Here is a 13,882-nt window from a genome sequence, read left to right on the forward strand (position 1 = left end):
ATGATTGTAAAAATGAACTTGCCACTGTCAACCGCAGATGTTATTTCACGAACTTCATCTTTTCATTATCAATCTGTTTGGAAGACACTGGTTATAATGCTACAAACTGACAGGTGAATAAAATTGTTTTTGAGTCACTTGAGAAAAAGTGACTCTATGTAATCGGTCAGTGTTAGTCTGTCCGGCCGGCCGGCCGGCCGTCCGTAGACACCACCTTAACGTTGGACTTTTCTCGGAAACTATCAAAGCGATCCGGCTCATATTTTGTTTAGTCGTGACCTCCAATGACCTCTACACTTTAACGATGGTTTTGTTGACCTTTGACCTTTTTCAAGGTCACAGGTCAGCGTCAAAGGAAAAATTAGACATTTTATATCTTTGACAAAGTTCATCGGATGTGATTGAAACTTTGTAGGATTATTCTTTACATCAAAGTATTTACATCTGTAGCCTTTTACGAACGTTATCAGAAAAACAAGGGAGATAACTAGCCTTTTCTGTTCGGCAACACACAACTTAACGTTGGGCTTTTCTCGGAAACTATAAAAGTGACCGGGCTCAAATTTTATGTGAACGTGACTCCCAGTGACCTCTACACTTTGACGTCTGCTTTGGTGACCTTTGACCTTTTTCAAGGTCACAGGTATGTCTTGAAGGAAAAAAATTGAAATATCATATCTCTGAAACTATTCATCGGATTTGATTCAAACTTTATAGGATTATTCTTTACATCAAATTATTTACATAGACTGTATTGTGTTGTGAATAGCAATTTCTTCCTGTCCATCTGATGCCTCATATAATATTCAGAACTGCGAAAGTGACTCGATCGAGCGTTTGCTCTTCTTGTATCCCTGTTGTATTGGAAGGAGTTCAATTCTGAAGGTGTTCACAAGACATGCTATTCTTACACAAACACGTTTGCACCCACGTGTACATTTTCCCTAGCCCATATGGCTTTGCTTTCAAAGTACACCAACTTTTTGAAAAACACACTCAACTTTTTGGGAAAGTACTCTTGCCTCGGGTTTAGGGTAAACAGGTCTGGCTTGATGAAAAAGAGAAGTTTTTGCGAGATTTACTTCCCTCGTCATATTATTTTGCAACCGACGCCGATAAGATTATAGGGAAGAAATCGAAAATTCTTAAGGGCAATTAAAGTAGCACTGATCCATGTTTCACAGGTGCCGTCTTGACTTTTAGCCTCTTGCTTGTTTCATATTTTCCCCTTCATTTCTCATAATTGCATACTGACTTTAGCGCCTGCGGTAGTTGTCACTTTCAGGCATGGGAATTGTCCGCGAAATCACGGATTTCTGCGAAAAGGAAATTACGTTTTAGCGGGGGGGAAAAATTGTCCGCGGCAAAAAAAAAGGTAAATTAAATTATATGTATACTATTGTCTCTCTATCCATTATTTGCTTACACGAGATCTATCAAAATATTGGTCCAAGATGCTAAAATTCGTTTTCCTTCCAGGGGCCTTTGCCCCCCTGGTCTCCCCAACGGGGCTCTGCCCCTGCACCCCGCCTAAGCGTAGGCGGCCCCAGGACCTCGGCCTATTTTCAGAGTTTTTTCTATTTTGGAATTCCCATGCCTGCACTTTGCATGACTATATATACGCATGTTTAATCTTTTTCGTCTCCATTTCTCTTCGCTCTCAGTCGAACTCTGCGCGCGAGGAAGCGGGGGAGGATGTTATCAAATTCCCCCAGGGCATGCGCATAGGAAGGAATTCCTCCTTATAAAAATAGATTGACTGGTTACCTTGCAAGTTGCTTTAGGCGGCAACTTGCAAGTAGGCAGCCGAGTCGTCATCCGTGCATACCGTCAGCGCCTGCGGTAGGACTTTGCAAGTCATGACTTCGCTGTACACAGCGTGTACTTTACATGCCATCCTTGCATAACTCCCCTGGTCCCACACGTGAACTATTTACCTCAAAAGCCAACACGAACGTCTATTTTTTTTATCGATAGGAGAATTCTTTCATCATTTCTTGACTCTGAATCATCATTATCACCATGAAACAAGCCTTCTTCCTCTTCACATTGGCAACAAATTCATTCAAATAGCACAATGCAGAATGTAGCCCATACTTTGTACGAGCTAGGTACACACAGGGTTAGATTCCAAATTGTTATACTTGAAGCTTCACAGGGGTTGGCAGCTCTGAGGTTTGAAATAGACATGTTAATGAATATCGCCTCACTTTGAAATGTGTGAAATGGTGAAAGTTCACTCATCCTTTGAATTTGTGAATGTATTGTTTTGTCAATAACAAACGTTCCAACAACCTACCTTTCTTGATTGACTCATCCCTTGGCTGCTGTGACTGGAAGGATTAATTGGGCTTTGAAATTTACAAAATATTAAAGGTACGCTCCTTCTTATGTACAGTCCCCGGCGAAAGAAACGCAACTCATTCGATCGCGCCCGCTGTTGCAAGTGATTTTTCGTCATTTTCAAATTGTCGTAAAATATGAACCAGATAAGATAAATCAAAAAGAAAAACAGATTCGTAGAGGATAATTTACTGGCTGTCCGACAAGTGCATAGTATTTAGTTGTTTTTATCGTTTACTTGTTCATAAATTGTGTTAAACAGGGTAGGGGTCAAGCGAGTCGTGATTGCAGGCAAACGTGTCTCTTCAACATGCTGAGAAAATCGTAAAAATGCAAACAAAAAAATAACATTTATGGAGGAAATTCATTTCTTAACAGCACCATTTAATTAGAATTATTCGCCAAAGCGTTTAAGACTAAAATAAATGAGCAAAGATCACTTAGACAGTGTTAAAAAGGGTTGTTTGGCAAAAGCTTATTCGCACGGAATCGACGTGATGAATTCTTTAAAAAACAGGTGTTATTTGTGGCCAAGTGTCTGATCTACACGATCAAACTATAACTACAGCAGTCCCTCTCATGAACGGACACCCTTGGGCCATAGCAAAACTGTCCATACATTTCAGGTGTCCGGTCACGGGAGGGGAGACCACACCACCCCCTCCCCCATACACTCACACAGAGACACACAAACAACAGGATTGAGTCTATATGCTAATCACTTCTTGTGGCTACTAAACAATAACAATAAACTCCTAATACTTCTTTAAACGTTCTGTAAAAATGATTTGTATGAAAAGTGTTGAAAAGAAGAGATAAAATAAATCCTCAAGGCAGTGAACACACTCACCATGCACTGACATACGAAAGCAGCCACACAAACACAGCACAGAGGAGCGTGTGCAGATGCTTTACAAGAATAAGCTTGAAAACCAGTTTGAATAAATAGCAGCAGATAGAGCTGCATGTCATAATCATGTAATTTATTTTCTTCTTGTCTGGCTTTATATTGACTGCATGCCGATCATGTGGCATGGCAGTGACTTTTCACTCTTCAGTCGGAAATACACTGTACATAACACAGCTCCCACTCTCCCTCATGCACTACTGCCTACCCCGTGACAACTGATGCTTGGAAATTGTGTGGAAGAGTACACCTCTCTATTTCTCTCCAATGCTCTTCCTGCTGACATGCAGTGACACCGGACACCCCACAGAGTTTAGCCAGCTACCCCTCCACCCCCCCCCTCTCTCTCTCTCACTCCCTCCAGCCAAGTACTGTTTGGGACTGTGGCCAGAGAGGCCAGCTGCACTGTTGACTCAGAGCAAAACCATGCAGTTGACTGTGTCATAACTTTTGACAAAGCAAGACAACTGAAGGGTTCACAGATTAGGCAACCGACTCACTGGTCAAGGATGAGGGGAAACAAGAGTATCTTGTCAATGAAAGAGGTTACACACATGAGACACACGATGCTGAGAACTGCATGTGGCCGGTTTTTCACTCTCTTTCGCTCAGGACCTTCATCAACTGTGGTTTCTGTTGTTTACGTCCAACAGACAAGAATAATTGAGCACAGTGCAGTTTCATGTTGGCATCTTCGCATGTACTCCACTCCTGACCAAAACTACCCCCCTCCAGATGGGTACACGTGCACTCAAGTTATCAGTGACTGTCATCACGCCATTGCGGCTGTGATCTTTGTACCAAGAGCCGGACTGCTCTGTTATCGATTTTGTTGTGGTGAAAATTTGACGATGGTCTGTCCGTACATTGGAGGTATGACCTGCTGTTGCCATGGGACCGAAAATGAGTGTCCGCGTCCACGTTTTGCAGGTGTCCGTTTAAGGGGGGGCAAATATAGAAGGAAAACACTCCGTGCCGAGCAAATGTGTCCGTACATGTCAGGTGTCCGCTCACGCCGGGGGCCGTACATTGCAGGGACTGCTGTAGAAACAAAAATGTGCGTTTTTATTTTTTTATTTGTTTTACATCGATCGATTATTATTATTATTATGGGGATCTTATATAGCGCGAACCACAACTGTGCTCTCCGCGCTTTACATATTAATTAGCGATAGTGATTCGTATGAAAATACTATGAAGCCAAACGCATACGTCCCCTCTCCCTCAACACATATTTACACACACATGCACACAAATACACACATGCATATGCATACACACACACAGCAGGCATGGGAATTGTCCGCCGAAAGGCAAATTTCCGCCGAATTGTTTTTTGTTCCGCCGAAAAAGCAGAAGTTTCCGCCGGAAAAAAAATGGCGGAGGCAAATATGGTTCTAAAAACTGAATTAAATGACAAACTTGGAGCTAAGATGACACCAAATTGCACCATTTGGGTTCTTTGGAAAGAAAAAATTTCGGGGGGGCACACCCCTACAAATTTTCAGCCTTTTTTACAATTTTTAATTCCCATGCCTGACACAGACATGCACATCCATACATACAGATAAACGAAAAGACAGATAAACGAACAAAGTCGCGATGTGCAGGAGCACTACGCAGTGCTAAAATGGACGCCAACTGTCACTTTGATGATCACTGTCCCAAACAGTTTGTCTGTCACTATTTCTCCAAAGTTATATTTCTCACATTTAAAACAACAGACACAAAGACACACGCACACACAAACACTCATGCACGCACGCTCAAACATACACGGACAGACGCACGGACACACATGCACACGCCGGCCCGCCCGCCTGAAGGCACAACCACAACTCACACACACACACACACACCCACACACCCTCACACTCATATACGCGTGCGTGCACGTGCTCGTACACAAACGCGAACGCACACGCAGATGACTTTTTTTTAAACGTAAACACAAACTTCACACAGAAATACCAACACAAACGTGTGTTTGTTTGCGCGCGCGTGCATGTGTGTTTGTATGTGTGTGTGTGTGTGTGTGTGTGCCTACATGTGTGTGCCTACGTGTGTGTGAGTTGTGATTGTGTCTTCAGGCGGGCGGGCCGGCGTGTGCATGTGTGTCCGCGCGTCTGTCTGTGTATGTGTGAGCATGCGTGCATGAGTGTTTGTGTGTGCGTGTGTCTTTGTGTCTGTGTCCGTTGTTTTAAATGTGAGAAATATAACTTTGGAGAAATAGCGACAGACAAACTGTTTGGGACAGCGATCATCAAAGTGACAGTTGGCGTCCATTTTAGCACTGCGTAGCGCTCCTGCACATCGCGACTTTGTTCGTTTATCTGTCTTTTCGTTTATCTGTATGTATGGATGTGCGTGTCTGTGTGTGTGTATGCATATGCGTGTGTGTATTTGTGTGCATGTGTGTGTAAATATGTGTTGAGGGAGGGGGGACGTATGCGTTTGGCTTCATAGTATTTTCATACGAATCACTATCGCTAATCGATCGATGTAAAAAAAATTTTTTTTTAAAAACGTACTTTTTTGTTTCTAGTTTGTTTGATTGTGTAGATCAGACACTTGGCCACAAATAACACCTGTTTTTTAAAGAAATCATCACGTCGATTCCGTGCGAATAAGCTTTTGCCAAACAACTCTTTTTAACACTGTCTAAGTGATCTTTTTGCTCATTTATTTTAGTCTTAAACGCTTTTGCAAATAATTCTAATTAAATGGTGCTGTTGAGAAATGAATTTCCTCCAAACATGTTATTATTTGGTAATTTTTTTTGCATTTTTACGATTTTCTCAGCATGTTGAAGAGACACGTTTGCCTGCAATCACGACTCGCTTGACCCCTACCCTGTTTAACACAATTTATGAACAAGTAAACGATAAAAACGATTAAATACTATGCACTTGTCGTACAGCCAGTAAATTATCCTCTACGAATCTGTTTTTCTTTTTGATTTATCTTATCTGGTTCATATTTTATGACAATTTGAAAATGACGAAAAATCACTCGCAACAGCGGGCGCGAATGAGTTGCGTTTCTTTCGCCGGGGACTGTACATGCATTTGCACCACCACAGATGTGTTCAGGATTTTGCATGGAATAAATCCTTTCTTCAACTGAGACACAAGCCAAAACATCAACAGCCTTGCTGCTTTCTTTGCACAATGGGAATCTTTGGCTGAATTTATTTTGCAGATGGACACAAGGGTCATCAGTTGCAAAATTAATTTCGGGAAAATTCCCACTCTGCACAAAAAGGGGCCACACTGCTGATTTCTGTTGAAAGGATGCTCTTATTTCATGTAAAAGCCAGGACAGAGCTGGGGCATGATCATTTACGCAGGAAGGAGATATCTTTGGCGGAAAATCAATTGAGATTATTTACTCACCTTAATATCAGTGAGTCCTGGGAAACATCAATGTTTGTTTGTATAGACAGCCGCCTGGCTATGATCTCGTTTATTTCTCAATCACAACTTTTATCAGTTCAGTCGCGTGTTGTGCAAATATTGTGACAAAAGAGCCAGGCGTTGCATTAAGGTGTATGCGTGCGTGTGTGTATGTGCGTCCGTGCATGCATGCATGCGTTCGTTAATGTGTGTGTGCAGACACTGGCTGTGAATTATATTTATTCTAACATGTACACAGGAAGAGAACAGTAACCTGAAAGTGCAGTATGAGCAGGCTGTGGCCCAGAGAGAGAGCCGGGAGATGGAAGCACGCAGATATAAGCAGCTGTATGAAAGTGAGATGCACTGGCGTATGAGACTCGGAGAGCAGCTGCACCTCTCTGCAGACAAAACCCTGCACCTGAATTCTCGCCTGGGGTAAGTATTGCCTGCCTCAGATGGGCACAATTATTGCATCTTTCTCAGCATCCATTTCCTTGACACTAAGTACAGTAGATTTCCACTATATCGCGGTCTTTGGGGTCCAAAGATTTGAGATCGCGATATATCCGATTCGCGAAAGTTTTGGTGAAAGGGGGGGTCCGCGACAACAACAACAAATTAAGTAGATGTGCAACGCCAAGGCACTGCATACCCCAGCGAAAGACAAACCTCTCTCTCTCTCTCTCTCTCTCTCTCTCTCTCTCTCTCTCTCTCTCTCAAACACACACACACACGAACTCACACACACACACACACACACACACACACATGTAGGGGAAGGGCTCCTAATATGGACCGGCTCCTAATATGGACCACCTCCTGTTCTGACAAACTAACGGCGCTAGAGCGCTCAAAAAAGTTTTATTCGCTGTATTTACCCTCTCTGGATAACTTGCACATGTCAAAACAGTTGCAGAAACAGAAATCTCACAACCGTTATGCTTTTTCTCTTTTTTTCACTTTTGGCAGCGTTCACTCTAAATTTGCCGCCTAAAACGGACTCGTTTCTGTCCACAGCCAAAGCTTTTATCACGCAAAAATTGCTATATATGACAGCAAAAACCGTATTTGTTACATTTTAGCAGTGTTGACCCCGAATTTCTACTGCAAACAAAAAATAATAGCAAAATCACAAAGTATGTGCGAGTCCCCTAATATGGACCACCTTTAACAAATCGAAGAAAGTAAAAGCTAAAGGCTAATTTCATTAATTCATTAAGAAGCTTGCTGGAAATAACCTATAACTAGTCCTCGAGATTTAAAAAAAAAGCAACAAAAAGTCTTCTTTTCGTGGAAGTTGATAATTTCACTTATTTTCCCTCTGTTTTTGATAAGCTTCTTTAGTTTCCTGGTGTGCTTCAAATAATGCTCTCATCAACCCGAAACAGATAAATCTAGAGCATATTTTAATTAGGCTGACTTGTACACTAAGTTGTATCATGTTATTTTGAAGTTAGGGGGCTTTTTACAGTGATTCGTGAAGGCCGCTTCACTGGTCCATATTAGGCGCCCAGGCTCCTAATATGGACCCTTTGTGATTTTTTCAGTATTTAATTTTTGCTGAATGTCTATCAAAGCTATTTCACTCTAATTAGGCCTAACGGTTAACCTAAAAGAGAAGGACTACCACACACAAAATGAAACTTCTTCGCAAGAAAACAAGCTAGTTATCAGCATGAAACAAAAAGTGGTCCATATTAGGAGCCCTTCCCCTACATACGCACGCATGTACGCACGCACACACCCACAGACACACACACACACACACACATTGACTCACACAAATCTCATACACACAAAACACACACTCATACGCACATACACGGTTGGCCAAGTGGTAAGGCGTCCACCCCGTGATCGGGAGGTCGTGGGTTAGAACCCAGGCCGGGTCATACCTAAGACTTTAAAATTGGCAATCTAGTGGGTGCTCCGCCTGGCGTCTGGCATTATGGGGTTAGTGCATGCTAGGACTGGTTGGTCCGGTGTCAGAATAATGTGACTGGGTGAGACATGAAGCCTGTGCTGCGACTTCTGCCTTGTGTGTGACGCACGTTATATCTCAAAGCAGCACCGCCCTGATAATTATGGCCCTTCGTGGTCGGCTGGGCGTTAAAGGCCCGGCAGGAGTATATAAGGAGCCTGACCTTCTGCGTTGGCAAATCATTTCAAACCTCTTGCAGGCAACGGACAAATACTGCTCCTACATTTTCTTTAATATCTCGGTTAAGCATGAGTTACGGTGTCAGATTTTTTGTTCACACAGCTGGTTTTCACACATTTACCGCCCTGTGCGCTTAGATAAGGTTAATTCTCCATAATAAAGAAGATATTTGTAAACAAACATTTCAATGGGGATCTTGTTCAAAGAAAAGGGCGGAGTCAACACTCTCCGACGTCACAGATTTACACCATGCGTTCCAAAAATAGCAAAACACGTGGCATGCGGCAATTTGGTTCCAGAACATGCTGTCTCAGGTGCATGTGTATTTGTTACATCGGATATGAAGAAAGAAATGCAACTAACCTTTAATACCACCAGTTGTGGCCTTGATAGGGTATTCCTGTGGGGTTGGGATAAAGCTCTCTCACTAATTTGAGCACACAGTCGGGCATCATTTCTCGGTTAATGTTTACCCGTGTTGGATTGTCTTGATGTAAGGAAGACGTCTTTTTCGCCAAGTACAATGCACAATTCCAAGCACCGCGTCGGTCTAGCATGGACCAATACTTCTTGTAGAGTACTTTTCTAACGCTGGAATTCCTGCGGTGTGGCAATTGGCCTGTACCTAGCCACCTCTGGCGATGATTTGTCACACAAGGGCTGCAAAAACAAAAGGCACACTGGCCTACCCCAGAGGAGAGCCCTGTACTAGGACCCGTGTCTCCGCTTTCACCATCGCCTCCAGGATCAGATAACCACGTCTGCACCCTAACGGTACTACACACACAAGAGACAGCCTCTGTATCGAGGTCACACGATGATGGCCCAGCACCTCTTGGTACACAAGTCGAATCTTTTATTACACACCTTCGAGTTTCAAATGGCCACTGATTCTCAGTAAATAGTCTCCTTGTTGCGTTCTCCTGGTCACTGTTAATGTTGAGAAGTGTTAAATCAATTTTCGCCATTTATTTCCACAGACAGAAAGAGATGTCAGTGCAATACAGCTTACAGACCGCAGCCTAGCCCTTACTAAGTTACTATCATCATCGGATGTTGGAATGTGAAACACTCAGGGCTTCCCGCCTTCATCTGTCGACAACACTGATTGTGTTAGAGGCTCTCGCTGGGTGGAATAACAGACCGTGTTCCAAAGTATGCGTATACACTACGCAGATTATCACCGTTGGCTTCGTCTACATGGTCCCGCTAACTATAATTACTGTCCCTGAAAGTGCCTCACAGGATGGGCAAGTTTACTTTCAAAACAGAAAGGGGTAATCTAAACTCGGTTTGTTCTAAGTGGACATGAGAAACAACGGGACTCGGATCTTGGGTCGCCCCTGGCAACACAAATGGAAGAATCCAGGATATGCAAATGGTCTTCTGCAGTTTATTCCAAGGTGGTAGGGGGTTGAAAGGGGGAACGAACGGGAGGGGGGAGGGGACAGTGGTCGGTGGAGCTACTATACTAAGACTGCAGCAATGGACTGGTGATGTGAAATCATCACCCACACATTTCGAGGTACCCTCCCCCCTCACCATTCGGTTCACAAGCCTGTTTTTGTCCTTGGTCAGTTTGAAAATGATTGGTTTGTTCAAGTATTCCGCCAAAAAAATGCGCCAAGATTTCCCTCCTCATTTTAGTGGTGTTTGACGCTTGCCCCACTCACTTAGTCAGAGTCTGATGCAAAAATTGACTCGAGAATTCTGTTCATTGACGTTGTGACGTACTAAACTTGTTTATTGTTCGCGGTTTTGGCTGATTCTGTGTTGTTTTTCTGCAATATCAGCGAAAGTATCATCATAGCGGTGACTGAGTTACAGCAACCAAGACTAAGTTTCATTTTGTCCCTTTGACTAGCCTGACATCTACAGCCTTGACATTGTTATTCTGTTCAGTCTCTCTGTGTGACTGATTTCTTTGACACAAAGGTTCTCTGTGTGAAAGTTCAATTGTATTGTAAATATAAACAAAATACGCAATCAATATGCAAGATATCACAAATGTTCAGAAACCAAAATATGTGAAAAACTCTGAAGAAGCTGTTAAAAGAAGAAATGCTTCTCGCACAGACAGAAAGCCAGAAGGTAAAATTCAGTTTAGCGGTGAGAGAGAGGAAATTGATCTTATTTACGCCCAAGTTCAAAAGGTTAAAACATTTTTGGGAGAAGGAAATCCAAACAAAGAGCTTGTGGACACTATCTTGTGCTTTTTTTATTGACAAAAACATTGAAGCTGATTTATTAGAGCACCCTGATGCCCCCGCGTCCCCAGTGCACTTTGGCCTGTTCGTGTTTACATCGCGTGCCACGCGTTGTGCTATTTTTGCTAAGCCCCGCCCCTTTTTCTGTTGCATTATGGGAGAGGCCGGATTGGCCGTGACGTGTTTAAGCAAACAAACAAACAAATACGCACATAGACAGACGGACACACACACCTTTACAAACAAACACATATACACACTCATACACACACAAACATACACACAAACTCATGCACACACACACACACACACACGAGTACAGACTCATGCACGCGCACACTCACACACACACATACACACACACACACACACACACACACACACACACACACACACACTAACACATGTGCACAAAATGAACACACACACACACACACACACCGCGCGAGAGAAAAAGACTACAGGGAGGCATGACGTCATGATGCATTAATTGACATCAAAGACTTTTGACCGTGACGTAATCTTCTTACGCGAGCTTTATCCATAGTCTTGGATAACCACACACAAATAGACTTGGAAACTACAGAATTTCTACCCGTCCAAAGCGGCCTTGGGTGGCGTTTGCTAAAAAAATGGGGGCGCCTATTGCACCCACCGTATTTTTGTTAGTATGGTCCCAATTTTTGGTGAACTTCCATCTTCAACTGTAGCCCGTAGCCGGGCACAAAGAATCCTTCTTTATCATGTATTATCGGTATGAAAATTTCTCAAGTCGATTACAGTATAGCGTTCGTGGGATATACCTCCAGCTTCGCTGGGATAAACAAAAAAATTAAGTCGGTCTAATGTCTCGGTTTTAACATGTCAACAAGAATTTGAATTGGATGAATACTGTCCGAGTTTTTCTTGGTGTTGTGTGAGAAAGAGAATAACAACAACACACCTCTGTTCTTGCAAACACACTCACTCTTACCCTCTGCAATTAACAACCCCAGTTCAAAAACAAGGCAAAATATTCTACAGCATATTTGCCAGTGTAATTGTGAAGGAGGAGGGATTGCAAGAAGGTTAGTACACTGTGGGTCTCTGCTACCCAGGCAAAGTTAAAGGAGGAGAGGGAAACACCTGGCCAGCGCAATTAGATGGACACAAGTCGTAAATCGACATGCTTGACAATAAAGTATGGTCAACCACTAACCATGCTGCCTAATGTTTGACTGATGTGCGATGGGGTGTGAAGTTTGAGGCGTGCTGTACAAGTCCACAAGAGAAACGTGCTTCTTCACAAAGCAAAACTGGAACAGCAGACACACACAAACAAAACAAAAAAAAACTATTTTTATTTTTTGAAGGTCGGTTTTGTTTTTTTCGGGGTCCAAGAGGTCTTTGCGATATAGCCGAATTCGCGATTTAGTGGACCGCGATTTAGTGGAAGTCCCCTGTAGTACAGCAATTAGTGATATCCTCACTATGAAAATGTAAAGTGATATCCTCACTATGAAAATGTAACTATTATTTTGTTGTTCATAAGCAGTTCAGTTAGGAACGAGAAGAAGAAGAAGGATTGAATTGCCCTCAATTTATATTCTTGTGCACTGTTTGTGATTTTTTAACCTTATTTGTGGATATTTGTAATGAAAGGACAACATTTGGGACCAGTCCAAAGTGTCCCTGTATCGCTTGTCTAGTGAATAAACAACAGAAAGTGTCGTTAATTGGGAGATAAGTTAACCCCAAAATGACACAAAATGTTAAGATTTTGAAAACAAATTTCTTGTAATAGCAAGTACAGTTCTTTGCCGCTGTGTTTTTTTCAAAATAAGGTTTCATTCCAGAGTATCTTTTTTTGTTTTTGTGTGTGCATCTTTTATTCCAGTTCACCTCATGCAAAACACAACCAAAGTATATATAATGGCTTATAGCATCAGGGCGCGTATGCATGTCTTAATACAACAAGCGCCCGGAAGTTTGATAGCTATACCTACAGTCTGACCCGATATCATGTAAGCTGACAACGCACTACGGGCAGAATTGACAGTACTATAACCTGCACCAGCGTCAAACAGCGATGCAAGAAAGTTAGCTACTCTTGCAGGGGAAGCTAAGTCAGCATCAAAACTATTCTCTGAAGCATAAGATCGCCACTTTGAAATATAGCAGTTATACTCAGCTCGAGTTGATGATCTGAAAGACTGAATCATCAGGTCTGCAGCACGTTGTGAGAATTAAGCCTTCCTGGAGATAGCGTTCCCTGATACATTGGAACCACCACCACTCCGATGCCCATGTCTTGACGAATCTTCATGAGAACTTGTGTGATGACACTGAAAGGAGGAAATGCATAAAACTCAAAATTTCCCCAGTTCATGGAAAAAGCATCTACAGCAAATGCTTCTGGGTCTGGCTTGTAGGACACATACTTGTCCATTTGTTTGTTTAACCTGGAAGCAAATAAGTCAATATTAGGCTTCACCTGCAAAGAATTGGGAGCCTAGCTGAGTTAATACTGTCTCATCCAGCTTCCACTCTGTATATCCAGATTTATTTTCCTTGATTCAGAATTGGCAGCTGTGTTCTCTTTCCCTGCAATATGAGCTGCACTTATAGCCAGATATCATGAGTGATCGATGCACCACAGCCACATTGTATTGGTAATAGAGTCACACGTATCAGAATGACTAGTACCCATGTGATTGATACAGGCAACAGCCGTGGTATTGTCAACAAGAATGCGCACATGCTTACCAATAAGTTGATCCTGAAAGCACAGCAGTGCAAAGTATGCCGCTTTTAACTCAAGGTAATTAATATGGAACTGTACGTGTTTCAACAGGCAGCCATAAACCACCGAACTGTGTGTCTCCAA

General features: G+C 42.6%; 1 protein-coding gene across 3 annotated transcripts in view; it reads left to right on the forward strand.

The window, feature by feature from the left end:
* The window catches only part of LOC138964089 (ankyrin repeat domain-containing protein 26-like), a 609,546-nt gene that overhangs the window by 495,551 nt on the left and 100,113 nt on the right, over positions 1 to 13,882 (forward strand). For 2 of the 3 annotated variants that reach the window (XM_070335974.1, XM_070335975.1), the window contains exon 47: positions 6,905 to 7,083. In XM_070335974.1, coding sequence (XP_070192075.1) covers positions 6,905 to 7,083 — 179 coding nt within the window. Of the gene's footprint in view, positions 1 to 6,904; positions 7,084 to 13,882 lie in introns of those variants that run through there. The other variant, XM_070335976.1, reaches the window with a different exon arrangement.

Source organism: Littorina saxatilis, linkage group LG4 (assembly GCF_037325665.1).
Source record: "Littorina saxatilis isolate snail1 linkage group LG4, US_GU_Lsax_2.0, whole genome shotgun sequence".
Lineage (NCBI taxonomy): Eukaryota > Metazoa > Mollusca > Gastropoda > Littorinimorpha > Littorinidae > Littorina > Littorina saxatilis.